The sequence below is a fragment of the Sceloporus occidentalis genome, unplaced genomic scaffold, assembly GCF_023333645.1.
Source record: "Sceloporus occidentalis isolate IW3139 unplaced genomic scaffold, rSceOcc1.0.p SCAF_82, whole genome shotgun sequence".
In the NCBI taxonomy this organism is placed as follows: Eukaryota; Metazoa; Chordata; class Lepidosauria; order Squamata; family Phrynosomatidae; genus Sceloporus; species Sceloporus occidentalis.
Window position 1 is genome coordinate 1770239 of NW_028317062.1, and position 15552 is coordinate 1785790.

The 15552-nt window shown below is 38.3% G+C and overlaps 1 protein-coding gene across 1 annotated transcript; it reads right to left on the bottom strand.

Annotated features, from left to right (window-relative positions):
• Nucleotides 1-384: 384 nt before the first annotated feature.
• LOC149285239 (carboxy-terminal domain RNA polymerase II polypeptide A small phosphatase 2-like) lies at nt 385-15080 on the bottom strand. The gene is made up of 10 exons (XM_089495602.1): nt 15011-15080; nt 11497-11699; nt 10748-10905; nt 8961-9123; nt 8021-8059; nt 4223-4324; nt 3882-3938; nt 3043-3135; nt 2081-2266; nt 385-510 (listed from the first exon to the last, which is right to left on the bottom strand). Exons 1-10 carry the CDS (start codon nt 15078-15080, stop codon nt 385-387), a joined length of 1197 nt encoding a protein of 398 aa, XP_089351728.1.
• Between the last annotated feature and the right edge of the window lie 472 nt (nt 15081-15552).

Consider the following 15552-nt stretch of genomic DNA (forward strand, 5'->3'; position numbering starts at 1 on the left):
AATGAAAGTAAAAAGCACTGGGCTGCAGCAAAAACGTAAGGTAGGTACATGGTACCATTTTCAAATAAAAGGACACCTTCTCCGACCAGTACATCAAATGACATTACTGTATCCCTGTATTCGGAGCCAGCATGATACAAGACATGCTAGCCATTAGGAGTGTTAAGCTGCTTTGCTTGGTACATTCAAGAAGGCTGGAGGGGAAACTAGTTCTCAAATCAATGAGAAGTCCCCAGTATGCCGGATCACAAGTTCCACCTCCTGTTCCTCTTCCTCCGAGGCCAAAGGCACTGCGAGTGTGAGAATTTTTTTAAAAGAAAAACTAAAAAGAGTATTAAGATATAAAAAGTCCCCTGAAAAAAAGGAGGGCATGTGATGAAAACCTCAAGGCGCCCTTAATTGCCCAAGACTTGTATAAATGTCCTCAGAGTCACTGAGTTCCTCGAAGATAGGGATCAGGCTTAGAAGCTCAGTGTCTGCCATGTCATCAAACCACGACTGCACTGGTACCTAGGGAGCAGAAGAGGCAGTTTGGTTAATAATCTGAATAAGAGGCAATTATATAATTTTATTGTTTGTTAATTCTCAGCTTAAATTCTCAAGCTCCCAATGAGAGCCAAAACGCAACGCCACGATGAATTTTCCCAGATGCAGAAAAAATGACTTTTTAATGATTCTCTAAACACCAACATTAAATTAGCTCCATTTTGGATCTGATAAATAGAAATTTATTTAGACAATTATTTGGTCGATAATTAATGATGCCACGAAGAACACCAGTGGAATAGAGTATGTTAGTGATGATCCCAATATATATATATATATATATATATATATATATATATATATATATATATGTGATGGGCACATCATTATTCATGAAAACCTTCATATATTTTGGGTTTGATTATGTATATTTCTGCTAACTGCAAAGGGCGCAGACTGTCCCTTTGGTTGAGTGCTCTTCTAGACTGATCCACAGGCATGGAAAGCCCGAGGAACATTGGGCTACAAAATGTTCTGGAACTCAAAGGATTATATCTGTGTTTTCGGTCAGCTTCAGACATATGGCATTGTTAATGGTTTCCTAGCAACCTGATTTATTGCTTCACAATACAATCTGTCTGCAATATTACTGCGTAAGCCAAAAAACACAAGTAACAGATTATTTCCCTTGACGAGTTGTGCTTTCAGAAGTGCAGAACACCTACATTTGTACAAAAACAAGCAGACAGTTATGTAATACACCCAGAGGTGGTCATGGTTCTTCTCGTGGGTGGGGGAATAATAAAAACAGGTACCAAAATGACTCAATCAATAGTCTGTACACAATCTGAGTCTGCCAGATTATAATAGCAGCAATTTGGAGACAAACATAATGTACAGGCTTTTAGAGGAATGTTCTTCCAAGAACTAAAAACTACACATCTCCGGAGACTGACTGGTAACAAATGTGCATAACCCCTTATGTGCTGGAAGTACATTGTACTGCAATGCAAGGACATTTACAATGGGAGGCTACCACAAGACTAAACTGGAAATTATCATCTTTTTTTTATATATATATATATATATAGCGCCAACAATTAAGGAGCGTTATCTAGATCATGTTTAGGTAACATGTAACTATCCAGGTCTTTTTGGCCAATAAAATCTCAAAATTCTATTTTGATCACTGTAAGGCGCGTGGATATCAGCTATTGTACAAATCGGGTCATTACGGGTGGTGACACCGTTTTTCTGCAGTGAGCGTAAGCAGTTCTACAAATTTAGATTTCGTGTATGGGGCTATGTCTGACATCGCCACATTTTTTTTTTTGTTTCAAGTCACAAATCTTAAACACATTATGTTTCAAACAAATGTGTTGTATTTTATAGCATTAGATTTTCTTTCAAGATAAAATGAAAATCAAAAAAAAAAGTCTGCTCTAATTGCGTCTACTGGAACAAAGCAAAATTGGCCAATTAAGTTCTGAAGGAACTCAAGATGTTGTGGGGGCAAGAAAAAAAAACATGAATTGAGCATTCTCTTAAATAATCCCCCCCTTTTAATCTCCTCCAAAGGCTGTGAAAAACTTACCGCGTTTTCTGGATGGAAGATATAGGACGCCGGGGAGTTGTCTAAAATTATTGTTTTCTTTAGGTCCCTCCCCAAGCGACTAAGATCCTTGACGTAGCAGCCTTGGTGGAACACGCAGGCTTCCCTGAACAGACGGGCGCGGAAGACTCCCCCCTTGTCTAAAAGGTCTGTGACTGGGTCAGCGTACTGGGAAAATATCATTAATTTGATAATTAGGACCCAAGACAAGCTATTCATTGTAAATAGATTCCTTCTACATCACTATTAATATGTTTCTTACGGCCTACCTGCCACCTAGCATTGTGGAAAATGTCATAGAATTTAGTACATTTAGTACATGAGTAATAAAAACCACCTATAGCTTGTGACTTTTGTTTATGAATCTTTGTAATTGTTTAGTTTACAAAGCTAATTTCATGGAAGCCGAGACTGGTGGCAGTCTGTGGCAACCATTATTTGTGTCTTGAGGCTTTCCCCCTTCTCTTCACCCGCTCTATTTTATCCTTAATAGCCTATAACACACCAGAAGACTTCATATTGCAGGGGTTCAAGGTCCACTACGTTATTTTATGGTAGTTTCATGCATACTTTATCCTACTGTTTAACAAAATATTGAAAATCCATGTCTGAATAGGGACACTTTTTTATCTTTAATTATCCAAAGATTCTAGCAGTCACAAGACAAATAGGGTACAGCAAAAGAACCCCTAGTCACTGAATCCTTGTTTCTACAGATCATTCTGTGAAAGGCTTGTTTCTTACAAAAAGTTGGGTTATTACTATATAACACAAAATGCACCTTGTGATTTCACCAACAGGGATAAAAATGAAATTGCAGACTAAAGTTTCTTAAATTAGGAGCACAAAAAAAAAACTTCACAATTTGTTAATTTTTAATGTATTTTAACAAACGTGCATCTTGTTTTTACGTCAGCGTAGGCTGGGTACAAGAGACGACATACCTTGGCAAGGCTAGCTGTGAACAATACACATTCATATAACTCTCCCATTCTTTCCAGAAACTCATCCACATAAGGCCTCTTTAGAACATACACCTGAAGAACAAACAAACAAACAAAAAAGCAAACGCTGGTTATTTATACTGAAAGCATGCTAGTGCCATTCTCTCTCTAAAGACATAATCGTTAAAGGGATGGAGGGGATGTGTGGAGTATGTAATTGCACGTCAGGAGAACATATCTCAGTAAGGTAGGATCTCAGAATAGAAGAAAAAAAAAATGTACAATTTAACTGAACCAACACGACTTGGATGCATTATTAGCTCCCTCCTGAAACAAGTAATCAAGAGTAGGCCGTACTGCGAGGAAACAGCCTATCCTGGATTACTTGAACCAGGCTGACGCCACTTCAGTTCCAGATGACCCAGCGCTAGAAAGAAACACTTAAATCAACACAATGTTTCACATCTTTTATTGTTAAGTTTCACTATAAGCACACAGCCAAGAATGCTAAAACATTGCAGACAAGTGTATCTATAGAAATCCAATATAGCAAAATACATGGAAAATAAAACAAAAACAGTGGCTCTGATAACAACAACTATATGTATACGTTTCAACCAGGTATCATTAAGGAGGGTCAACATTAGCGATGTTCTCCTCCAAGAGATCTTCACACATGGTCCAAAGCTCATTCAGTGATATGAAGGAAACCTTCATTATCTACACATTATGCAGGGCCAGCTCAGCCCTTCTTACGAGAGAAGTTCTCCTGGGTCAGCCCTTCATAGTGGGAGGAAGTGAGGAAGGTAAAATAAAAAAAAATATGAAAATCGTCTTACCTGATGTGTGGTTCCCTCAATTTCCACCGGTACGATAAAATCTGCATTACTGATTGGCTAAATAAAAAAGGTAAGGGTCATTATATACATTACAGCCATTTACAAGCATGGTAACATTCTTAATAAGGTATCCAACACTTAGTAGAAAGTACATTTTGTATACAACACTTCTAAATGTGGAATCTTCCTTCCACAAATCTCCACGAATGACCTTGAACATGCAAAGTTTTACATACTGACCAAGAGGTAAGCTTTAAACAAAAATCTTCCATTCTTCTGGCTTAATTATTTTGTCGATCACTTAATAAAGTTATCCTTGGTCCAGGTCAGGGTCTTCTTACCTTGAAAGAACTATGAACCAGTGTTTCGTCCAGGTCAATCACCATGCATATTTTCTCTTTGTCTTTCGGTGCTACCTCTGGTAGTAAAGAGGTACCTGGGATCTACAACAAAAGGAAATGAACACCGTTACCTATTTGAGTAGTTTAAGACAACAATATGGGGTAATGTCCATTACACATATAACGTCGGGAAAAGTTATTTTACACACAACTTAGCTTTACAATAAACACATAAAAAAGGTTAAAAAAAATGTTGCAATTAAAACACACATTTTAGCGGAAGTCTACTACAAGCATGTTTTTGAAAAATAAAGCAGCAAACAAAAAAAAATACAAAACACACTTTACAACATGTGAAACATGCACCAAAAACTGGCTATGTGGGGCCAAATTACCTAGAAACTCCGTGGGGTTTTTTTGGTTTTTTTTTTTAGATTATATTGAATGCAAATAGGCCTTTTATTTTAATTTTTTTTTTAAAACAATAGCTGTTTTAATCCTCTCACAGAAACCTATAATATAAAATCTAACAAACACTAAAATTATTTCTGGGAAGGGTCTGGCCTAATGTTGTATTCAGTAAAAAGGTTCATTTCAACAGAGCAGGTACAACAGCAGCTTCAATATACAAAAGCGGCTATGGGTGACAGGTATTCTTTAATAAGTTAAGCAATAAAAAGACAAATGCTCACACCAACACCCTCAGTTACCAATATAATTTACGCCAATGCCAACTGGTACGTTTTTTAACTGTAAACAGAGATGCAAGTGGAAAAGGATTTATTTTGCAACAGTTTGCCCGGTTGCGTTAAAGCCACTCAACAGGTCTACATCACACCTGGATGTAATACTCAGCGGGGGGAGGAAGATTTACATTTTTGTAACAAAAATAAATAAAATAAAAAAATAATGAATGCATGCTTAGATCAGCAATGTAGATCAGCTCATCTTCTAGAACTCAGCTGTAAAAAAATGGGTTCTGTGAACCTTTGGAACAAGCTATCTACCATACCTTGTTCCAGAGGTTCACAGAACCCATTTTTTCACAGATCAGTTCTAGAAGATGAGCTGATCTACATTGTTTTACCTTTCCTCACTATAAAATTACATTTCTGCTTTTGTAAAATGTTTGAATCACAGAATATACGCTAGATTAACGAAAGCGAGACGTGTAACAGCCATGCTGGGAGATGAACCAAGCGGGCGGAAGTCCGCATTACCAATTGCGCAAAATGCAGGTATGTAAATAAGTCTTTAATAACAGTTTGCCCATTTTTGTGCATGTTTCATATACACATTTCTACAAAAAGTAGCATATCTTAAAAAATATAAATAAATAAAAAAACAACAATTAAAACACTAGGGACAGTTTTATGGGAGTAGTAGCCTTGAACTCTAGCTATATTATGTACGGAAAGGAGAAAAAAAAATCTATTTTGACTTCTATTTCATCTTGAAGATATTTTATGAATAAAGTGAGATATCATCGAAAATGATCATCAGTCCTCATTTTATCTACCTTGAAAAGATGAAGATAAAGTGAGCAGAGCTAGCCGGGGTTAGACCCATACAGATGCTTCCAGGCAGGAGTCTCAGCGGGCTGAGCCACCTCTTCGGTCCCACTGGCTGAAGCATTAAAAGTGCAAGTGGAAGAAGCTTATTGAAGAAGGTGCATTTCATATACCGGTTTCTTGATTTTTATGAATTATGCACAAAACAAATAAGAAAAAAAAAAAATGGGGATGGGATTTGGGAATAAAACAAAAAAATACTTGTACAACTTCTTTGAAGACAAGTAATGCCTTGGTTCTAATATGGTTTCTTCGAGTAACATAAAAGGGGATATATTTGCAAATTATAAAATGTAATATATAATATTAACCCCTTAAGGACAATGGCCGGTCCCTAAACCCACTGAAAACAATGCATTTTGAGACCGTACATGTATGGGCTTTGTCATTAAGGGGTTAATATATATATATATATATATATATATATATATATATATATTTTATTGCTGTACACATAAAAATTTGGAAAGGGCCGGTAAACTCACAATTCCACTTTTTGACAAGTAGAAAATTAAAGAGAATCCCGCAGAACATCTTTAGAAAACAATATCCAATGTCAATATATTTAATCCTGGGCTCAGCTAAACTACTAAGTAATCTTGAAACCCAAGAGGTCCGACTCGAAATAAAAACAGATACAGGCACAATATTTGGTTTCCTTTAAGTATGGGCGGCCCATCCTATATCATTTAGCATGAAAAGACTTTATCTTACTGGGTAGGAGCATTCACCATAACCAGATGCAGAGATGGTTCTGGTAGAACATTAAATGTTACAAGAAAAAAAAACCATTTCCTCATAACCATAGCCAGGAATGAGGCTACAGTGTCATTTGGAGACGGCTATATATTCTATATCATAAATTATTCTCCACGTTGTTCAGGAGGGCTAATCAGTATATATCAGTATCAGGAATAAACCCAACAGAGAACATTCAATGTTAGTCTTCCCTATTAAAAGAAATATACACACACACTGTGCTAGCCCGGCTGTTAGCAAATTAATAGAAATAATAGAAATACGGCAGGCTTCTTATCTTCCCGTATACAGAATTTAACACATGAATTCTATGACAGAACTTGAAGGACAATGTAATTTCAGATACGCAAATATGTGTATATACATAAAATTACCGGATATTTCACTAGTACAATGTGTATAGAATGTAGGGCCCTCTAAGTAACTTATCGCTTTGCCGTGATCTTTCAGTTTCGGTTTTGTCATGCCCTGATGTATGTGATGTGTGTACTATAGGAAACGCTGTGAAAATTGTTGGCGCTACATAAATAAAAATAAAATGTTATACGGTACTCAGTGCAAACCCCCGACACCAGATGTATAGGAGACCACTTCACTTTAGTCAGTATTCTGTATACCCTTACCTAAAAACAAGCCAGTTTGTGGATTTTTTATTGAGATGTCTTTGTTTGATCTGAGATATTTAAAAAATGTTTCCTGTTTGTTCCTCTCAGGGCGTGAAGTTGAAAACCATTACTTTAAAAAAGGTAGTCCTTCCATTGCGTGGAAACCTTAGGAGGTGTTTTGGTAACTAATTATACTAGTTTTGCACTTAAAATCATAAAAATTTAAATAAAAAACTACTATAATTTTGAAACAGCACGTTGTGTCGCCAAAACCTTTGTATTTGACAGGTCTACTATACCATGGATTAAAAAGCAAAATGATAATGCCGATTGTTAATTATATAAAGCTTGCATGGTGTTCATGTTCAACCAGTATTCAATGACTTTTCCTAACTGTGCATAATTAAAAAAAAAAAAAAATGTAAATTAAAAAGCATTGGGGATTTTGGTAGTGAAATAAGGATAAACAAACATTAAAGAGACCATACAGGATGTTTTATATGCATTGTGGTAATGTATATGGCTACAAAGTAATTACTGCTGCCATGTGATCAAGTTCTGTATAAGGACTACTCTGGGCAGAATACTTTTCATGTATACAAGTATATTTGGCTATTTAAACTATATATTGAATTGGCTGTGTTGTTTGGTACTATACCTTATTCTTTATAGTTTAATTTAAAAAAAAAAAAGTCAATTTAACTTCAATAGGGAGGGAGATTACCAGCAAATTGTTACAAGAGATGTTCAATTTAGCCCTAACAGAGATTGGCCCGTTCAAATTTGCAGATAATGGAGTTTGCTGGGTGTTAATTAGTTAACATGATGCCAAGTATGCAGGCGGGCACAGAGAAGATACATACCTGATAGAACTGATACTGAAGGCACTGGAGTAAATCCGACTGAAAACAGAGACAAGATGGTATTTCAGAAATGAGATCTGCTGAGCTGCAGAGAGCCAGGCTACACAGTAAGACAGTCGGGTACTGAAAGGGTTAAAAGTAGCACAAACAGCAGGGATGGGGTGTAAAGAGATGCAATGGGCTATGAACTGGGCTGGTTCAGCTTCACTTAACATTTCCAGTGCCAAAAGACAATGCAACATATTGAAGAAGCATTTTGTAGCACAAAGGGTTAATCAAAACCCGTAACGCGTCGGTGAATAGGAGTGGAAGAATAGGACTAGGTCATGCTTTATGGACTAGAGGTCCATAACCAAAAATCCATGCTTTGCAACATACACTAACGGAGCACCACATTTACAACAAAGACAAGGACACGGGGCAAAAAACGACTTTTTACAACCCAAGATGTATGAAGGCTGCACTTCTAAAAAAAAAAATAAATCAATTTCACACCCTGCCCTCTTCTTTTTTATCATAAACATTTATTTGGGCTGGATATCCAGCCATTTTACCCACGCTTATGCGGGGGGTGTTTTGGCCACCACTTAATCTATCCGATTATAGAGTTGGGGTTTTGTGTTTGTATTCTCGCTCTTTTGTTTGGTAAATATGGCAGAATGTCGGACTCTGAAGCTGACCATTTTCAACAAGAAAGGAAAAAACAGCCATAATCTCCTTTTTTGCAACAAATTGTCGATTAAACTTTAGTGCGTCATGTGTGTGCAGGAAACAAGTTTGCGGTGGGATCACCCTGTTATTGGTCACCCCTTATTATTTGCAACCAAGGAAAACAGTGATTTGCAAAATAGATCATTCTCCATAACACGTATTCACATATCCTGCATATTACATGTGCTGTGGATTCGGTGAGGATATGTAGGGGTGCTTCTTGATCTACCTTTGGTGTAGGATGCGCATCCTCCTTCTGAGCAGGAGGCTCGCTTGAGCCCCCAGGCCGGTTGACATTCTGTGCGCTAAGGCAACAGAAGAGAGCCTTGAAGATGCTCCGATTCCGAGGTTTCTTTGGTGAGGACTTGGACACCAGTCCTGAAAGAGAAAACAAAATGCATCACGTGAATACGCAGGATCAACAGAAAGACAGTGTGTGGATATTATGTGATCATCAGACAGCAATAATATTAAATGTGTGAGATCCGTGACGCTCTTCCGTGTACATATTTCATTCGCAACATGTTTTAGTCAAGTATGGTATTTATAGAGGGGGGAAAACAAACATATATACATAAACACCACCACTAGGGGGCCATCTGGGCTGTGGTCCTGTATTGCCTCTATGAATATGTGAACGGGCGGGGAGGGACCCGCACGTAACTTTACTGGCGGAGTGAAAGTTTGACATACAATGGGCCAAAAACAGACAGATCCATGTATTGTTCTCCCCATCATGCTCAGCCAGCTTCTTAGCAGGATGGAATCATAGAAGCACCCGATTCCTAACGCAGCTGGATGAAATATCCGATTGCCTGTTAGGCACCTGTTTTCACTGGTTTTACCTCCATGACAGCCCCATTCCTCTCCCACCTATAAAGAAATAAATCAATCCTTTTTTGCTGCACATTTGAAGGATATCATTTCAAATATGGTGTGTCGCACTTGGTGATATGATTTCAGCGATGCTGTGAAATGTTGGACGGCAGAAATGCCTGTGCCGATTTATAAAGATCACAAAACATGAACACAAATGAAACAGATTGTCATCTATTAGTAAATGCTCCATGTTTGTCACTTCTTTACAATAATCTCTTACTGCCGATTGTAAGATCCTCATAAGCAGCTTTTCCCACCAACACCTCCAAGCCATGAACTCTACAGCCTTATGGAATATGTTGCTATCTAATACATGAACGTATAGACCAGAACCCTCTTATTATCATTGATTTTAACTTTCCTCTATGATAATAGAGCTATGGAATCTGTTAAATTAAAATCTAATAACCAGAATTTAGTATTGTTTATGCCAGAATAAACCACAGGGCTTCCCAGCGCACGTGCCCCAGGAGCTTGCAATCGAGGTTACACCATTTATAAACATTGTAGAAGGCAAAAAGAGATAAAACACTTAAAATCATCACGTCAGCTGGTGAGATTTCAATATTCATACATTTCCCCTTCACTACACGTGCCTGGGTAAGGATGCAGATTTTACTTCTCCTTAATAATAGGGTAACAATCATAGAGGTATTAACCCATTTAATAATACGATGTATTCGCAACTAGTACCCATTGCTACCGCATTGTGCTTATTGCCTCACCCATCTGTACCTTTTATATGGACTCATGGATGAATGTTTTTAGAGTTAAGCATAGAAATAGAACCCGTGTAGTTTGGACAGGAGCCTACAGGAGTATTCCAAACGGTTGTGTTATGCGCTACTAGCCATGGTCTGTTTACCCATTGTACAGCACTACAGAGTACGGTGGTGCTATACGTCAGTAAATAATAATCCTACCGGATGAGGCTGATTGCCTGCTGCTAAGGCAAATCGGCAGGAAAGTTTCACAAGTTCCCATGGTTATTGTTTCACATGTAGTCGTCTTATTTACATGCTTTACCATGTCAGACAAGCCATCGGCATCTATGTTGTCCGTTCTGCCGTTGTCAGTGTGCGGAAACAGCACCCAGTTCTGCCATGCAACGCTTCCACCAGTCATTTTACAACTTACCAGAAACCACAACCTGTACCGCCAGAAGTATACATTTCAAGATGCGGTTCAAAGATGAAAAGCAAGCAGCTATTAATTGTATTTAATTTGAAAAGCATGTGGATTAGACACATCCGGCAATCGTAAGCCAAGGCTGTGAAGACCTTGATATATGTTCCCTAAGCAGAGAAAGCAAAATATAATTAGGAATGTGTTTCCAAATCCGTACAGATTGAATACTGTCAAATAATGAGGGTCCTTTTCTAATTGATAAGAGGAAGGAAAAAATTATTATTTGTTTTATATAGCACCATCATATTCCATAGCGCTGTACAATGGGTAGACAGGACGTAACAAGTAGTACATAAAATAATTGGACATAAAATAATAACAACGGGTGAGAAGGGCCCTGCTCAAAGAGCTTGCAATCTATCTTGGTTGTTCATTTTATGGGTTAAGAGGCTTTATGGGTTAAAATGCTTTCGCGTTTTGCATTGCTTTTTCTCCCTGAAGGAAGACAAGACTCTTCAGGTAGAGAAGGAATTTCTACTTTGTGTTGAACTACGAAAATAGATTCAACGCTGAACAGCTGGGAGACAGAGAGGAACAACATGTCTATTACAATCTCAATTACTGAACTCCGAAGCTCGGCGACAGCAGTTAATTCGACCCCAGCATGCAGGTCTGTTTTACAGCTCCTCGCAAAACCAGCAAGGGGGTTCACCGTGTGCATGTAAACACGCCATGCCATCTGCGGGGCAAAAACGTACACCCCCGGTCAGATTCTCATTCTCATTAGTAAATGAAGCTGGTTGATGGCTGCTCTTGCTGGCACGGTCAAGGAGTTCAATACACGGGACACCGAAGGAATCCATCTCACTGCGCCTTTTAATTGATGAGAGTTTACTCCAGAACGGTCTCGTTCCCATCATGTTATCCATGAATTCATGTAGCACTGTTACATTAGGCAGTGCTGAACAACGCAAAAAGAGGACACAACAAGTAGTGCACAACTTAATTTGTCCAATGCAAGTGTGTTTAGGATTCTGGACACCTAGAACCCGTGACTCTTTAGCATTCTAGGTGCCATAATTGTTTTTGACGTTCTTGAACAACTTGAACATCCAGTACAAACTAATTTGACCTTTATCTCGGTACGTGGTGTCCACTTGTTTAAGTCACTCTTTTGGTTAGCAAGAAACCAGTTGCCATCCAGTTCATGAACTGGTGATCACTGGTTTCCAGCTGGAACTATAATGACCAAGTCCAAGAAATGCTGCACATGAGCAGTGGGACTGAAGCATAACAAGCCTTTCTCCTTCATGTCCTGGGGTAGGGGCCAAGTACAGCTCTTTGCCCAGATGAAAAAGAGAAAGCTACAATTTCTATATGATTGTCTTATCTTATGGGATCCGTCTGAGCTGCCCATGCTTGTTAATGATACATGTTTACAGCAAAAAGTTACATAATATTTCTCTAGACTGGAAGCGCTTTTGTTCTGGAACCCTTCTTCTCTAGTAACAAGCGTTTAAGAAGTTTATTTTAAAATAAACTTCTAAGAAGATCAACAATGACTTGTACGGTAAACCCCCTAGCCTTCTAAAGAAACACTAACCAATCCTGCTATCCCCAACAACAGCACTGTATGTGTGTATATATATATAATATATACACACACACACACACACACATATACATATACACACAAAGTCTCAAGCAATAAACCAGTATCCAACATCATGCTGATGAGTACCATTAAGGACAAAACAGCTGTCCATCTCTTTCCCAGGCTCTGTTTAAAGGCAGTTTAGTAGAGCGGACATTTGCTCTAACCTTGTTTGTTATGCCTACCCAGAATCCTTTGAAGTGGTGGCAATATATATATTATTTTATTTATTTTTTATTATTATTTTTTAGATTTTGTCTACAAAATATAAAAAATAAGGTGACCAAAGGGCTACAACTGGTTGGTTTTCTCGGAAACGCCGATACTTTAGATGCTTCCTTGGGCAATTTACAGGTTTTTTATATTTTCATAAACTATTTATATGCAGCTTTGTTAGGTTTATGCTAAGAGCAAAACTAACCCTCCTACGCAAAGTCTATTAAGATGCATGCCTGAGCGAATTTGCTGAAATCTGGAAAATAAACAGACTTCAATGTTTTCTATTGAAGAAGATACAAAAAGAAGATTGTGTCAGCATTAATGTATATTCAGACATACAAACATGAAAATAGAGCTAATAAATTCTCCAAAGAGCTAAAAACACACTGTCAGAGAAAACTGCCGCTAACTGCCCTATGACCACTTTGTTGCAAATTACCAGGCAATTGTGTTGAAAGCATACCATTAAAAATGGAATATATACCGGTAATAAATTCAAAGTCAAAATATATTATTTATCCTCATCTCCTAGAATTGTGTTCTTATTGTATCCTTTCTCCATTGTATAAATGCCGCAATCTCCGCAAAATAAGCACCACTGTAGACCGATTATTAAAAGGTAAATTAGTGGCTATCTTAATTTAACCTAAAAAGAATAATACAAATATATATATATATATATATATATATATATATATAAATTAAAAAAAACAACCCAACCTTTTCATAAGTTTTCACAATAAAGAGGTTGTCTTTTTTAACTATACTTTAAGAAACAACTGCAAAATAAGGTAAAAAAAAAACTTTTTTCATAACCACGTATCGAAATAGGACTGTTCAGATTACCAGAACTAAATAAAATAAGCTAAGAACTTCAGTTTTAGGGATGACATCTAGCAACCTAACAATCTGCAGCTGCAGTAATTGGAAAACCGATATAAAATGTTAAAAATAAAATTTGACCTTTTTTAGTAAAAAGATGTAATCTATTGATAATGTTTACATGCTATTTTCACACGTGGGTCCGGCTTAAGTGAGATAAGAAAAGTACTAGATATCTTAATTTTCCAAGGCTTTGCAGAAAATAAAGGGGGAAAAAGTCCTCTTGTCACCGCTTACACTAAGTATACATAATTTATCGGAAGAGAAGAAAGGGGAGCTGGCTGTGTTCTCTATAGCATTTAGGAGACAGATGGTTAGTCAATCTGTCTTTCAGATACAATATCAGAGAGCGCCGAGGCAGGTGGCTGCTACGCTCCATTACTACGCTGAAAACGCAAGGTGGGACACAAGAAAGCCTGAACCATAAAGTAGAATCTGTCACCTTTACAGCTTTTAGCATTAAGCTAAATGAATTAAAAAAAATGGCAGGTAGCAGAAGCTAGAGGCAGTTTTAATTAGTATTACGGAGTTGTCTGGTTTAAATTAGGACGCCCCGTGCTCAGGAAAACAGGGATCCAGCACAACTCCCATCCTCCTCCTACCTAACTCAGGGTCGGCCACTAAGAGCGGTAACTTAAGAGGGGTATACGCACGTTAATGGGGGGGAATAATCATACAAATAGGACGTTAATTTGGCTGCTCCCACAGAATATCCATCCCATGTAGGACACATGTACGTTGTTTGATAATAAAAGGAAACTCTGTAGATATCATTACATTGGTTTATTTGGAGTACCAGAATATAGACAATTCTTGAGAAATGAGATTTGCATCAACACACTAACGCTCCAGTCAAACTACCAAGCCTCACGTTGGTGGCGGGAAACATTAGGTGTTATGAATACTGAGCAAATTTGCTGTAACCATGGAAACCAATGACTGCGCCACTTTTACCACTTTGCACCAGAGCCGTTCTTTAATCCCCATCATCCTGCCGAACGTGCCGTTTAGTGTCAGGTAGCAAGGAAGTAAAGACTAGAGAAATAAGAAATGCACCATTCTGAATGCCAGGAGACGACACGGCCCTAAACAGGCAAATCCACGACATGCCTTTGTGTTCCTTCGGTCTGAACAGGAAGCAATATGATTATTCTTTTATTTATAGACTAAGCGACTCCATGAAAAGAGCACAGGAAGGAAGAGAACAACAGTACAAGTAGATCTGGAAAAAGAACTCAACATCAATACAAGCCAAGATACAATGAAAACATGGCCCACGGGCCTCAGGCCAGTGCCTTCATTAAACCTAGATTTCTGGCGATGTCTGCACGCTGGCAAACGGTCGAGAAGGAGCGAGCGGTGCGTACGTTCTAAACCAAGTGAAATTTAAGGGAACATTTAATGTTTTAAAGTCCCTAACATGATTAACATCGGATTATAGCCTTTCTAGGGGCCTAGTGTGCCAAGAGCACAGATGGCCGAGGATTCCTTGTGCTCGCAGTGTGTTATTTACACACCTATGTGCAAATCCAGCACAACGCTGCCAGACTGACAGGACAGCTGCCGGAAAAAGCGAAAGAGCGGCATTTCTAAAGGAAACCCTGAGCTTCACTGAAACATAATATGGCTGCCGGTTTAAGGACCGAGCAGAACACCTCTGTGCAAGTTACTCAACTAATCCACAGATCCTCAGGCTCCCGTGTCAGGGTTAAGGGTTAAAGATAGGCAATGTTCGCTAGGTTTACCGGCAAACGTTTTACCGAAGCTAGAGTGCTTTGCGAGTCAGGGAGTAGCCCAGGCTTTCTGCAATTCAGACGGTAACGAGGAAGAAAAGGAGCATTCATTAAACCATGCAGAAAAGGCCTGTGACTGAACAGAGCTGCCCTGCTTCCAACGGCTTGTAGTGTAACAGATAGCCAACTCATTGCTACAGTCCCTCAAACCATCCACCCAAATGAGACAATGACAGAATTGTGACCACACAGATGGCAAAAAAGCCCCCTTGTATGGGTCTATTCACTAAAGGGAGGGTTGCGTTCCTTGATTTCACTATTCAATA

Excerpts from the sequence above, each read along its gene's own strand:
- LOC149285239 (XM_089495602.1), bottom strand. The coding sequence starts at position 15,080 with ATGCCGCTCTTTCGCTTTTTCCGGCAGCTGTCCTGTCAGTCTGGCAGC. Across the intron at positions 4,325-8,020 it reads TTCAGTATCAGTTCTATCAG|ATCCCAGGTACCTCTTTACT; the intron begins GTATGTATCTTC and ends CTTTTGTTGTAG. Across the intron at positions 3,939-4,222 it reads TGGTTCATAGTTCTTTCAAG|CCAATCAGTAATGCAGATTT; the intron begins GTAAGAAGACCC and ends TTTTTTATTTAG.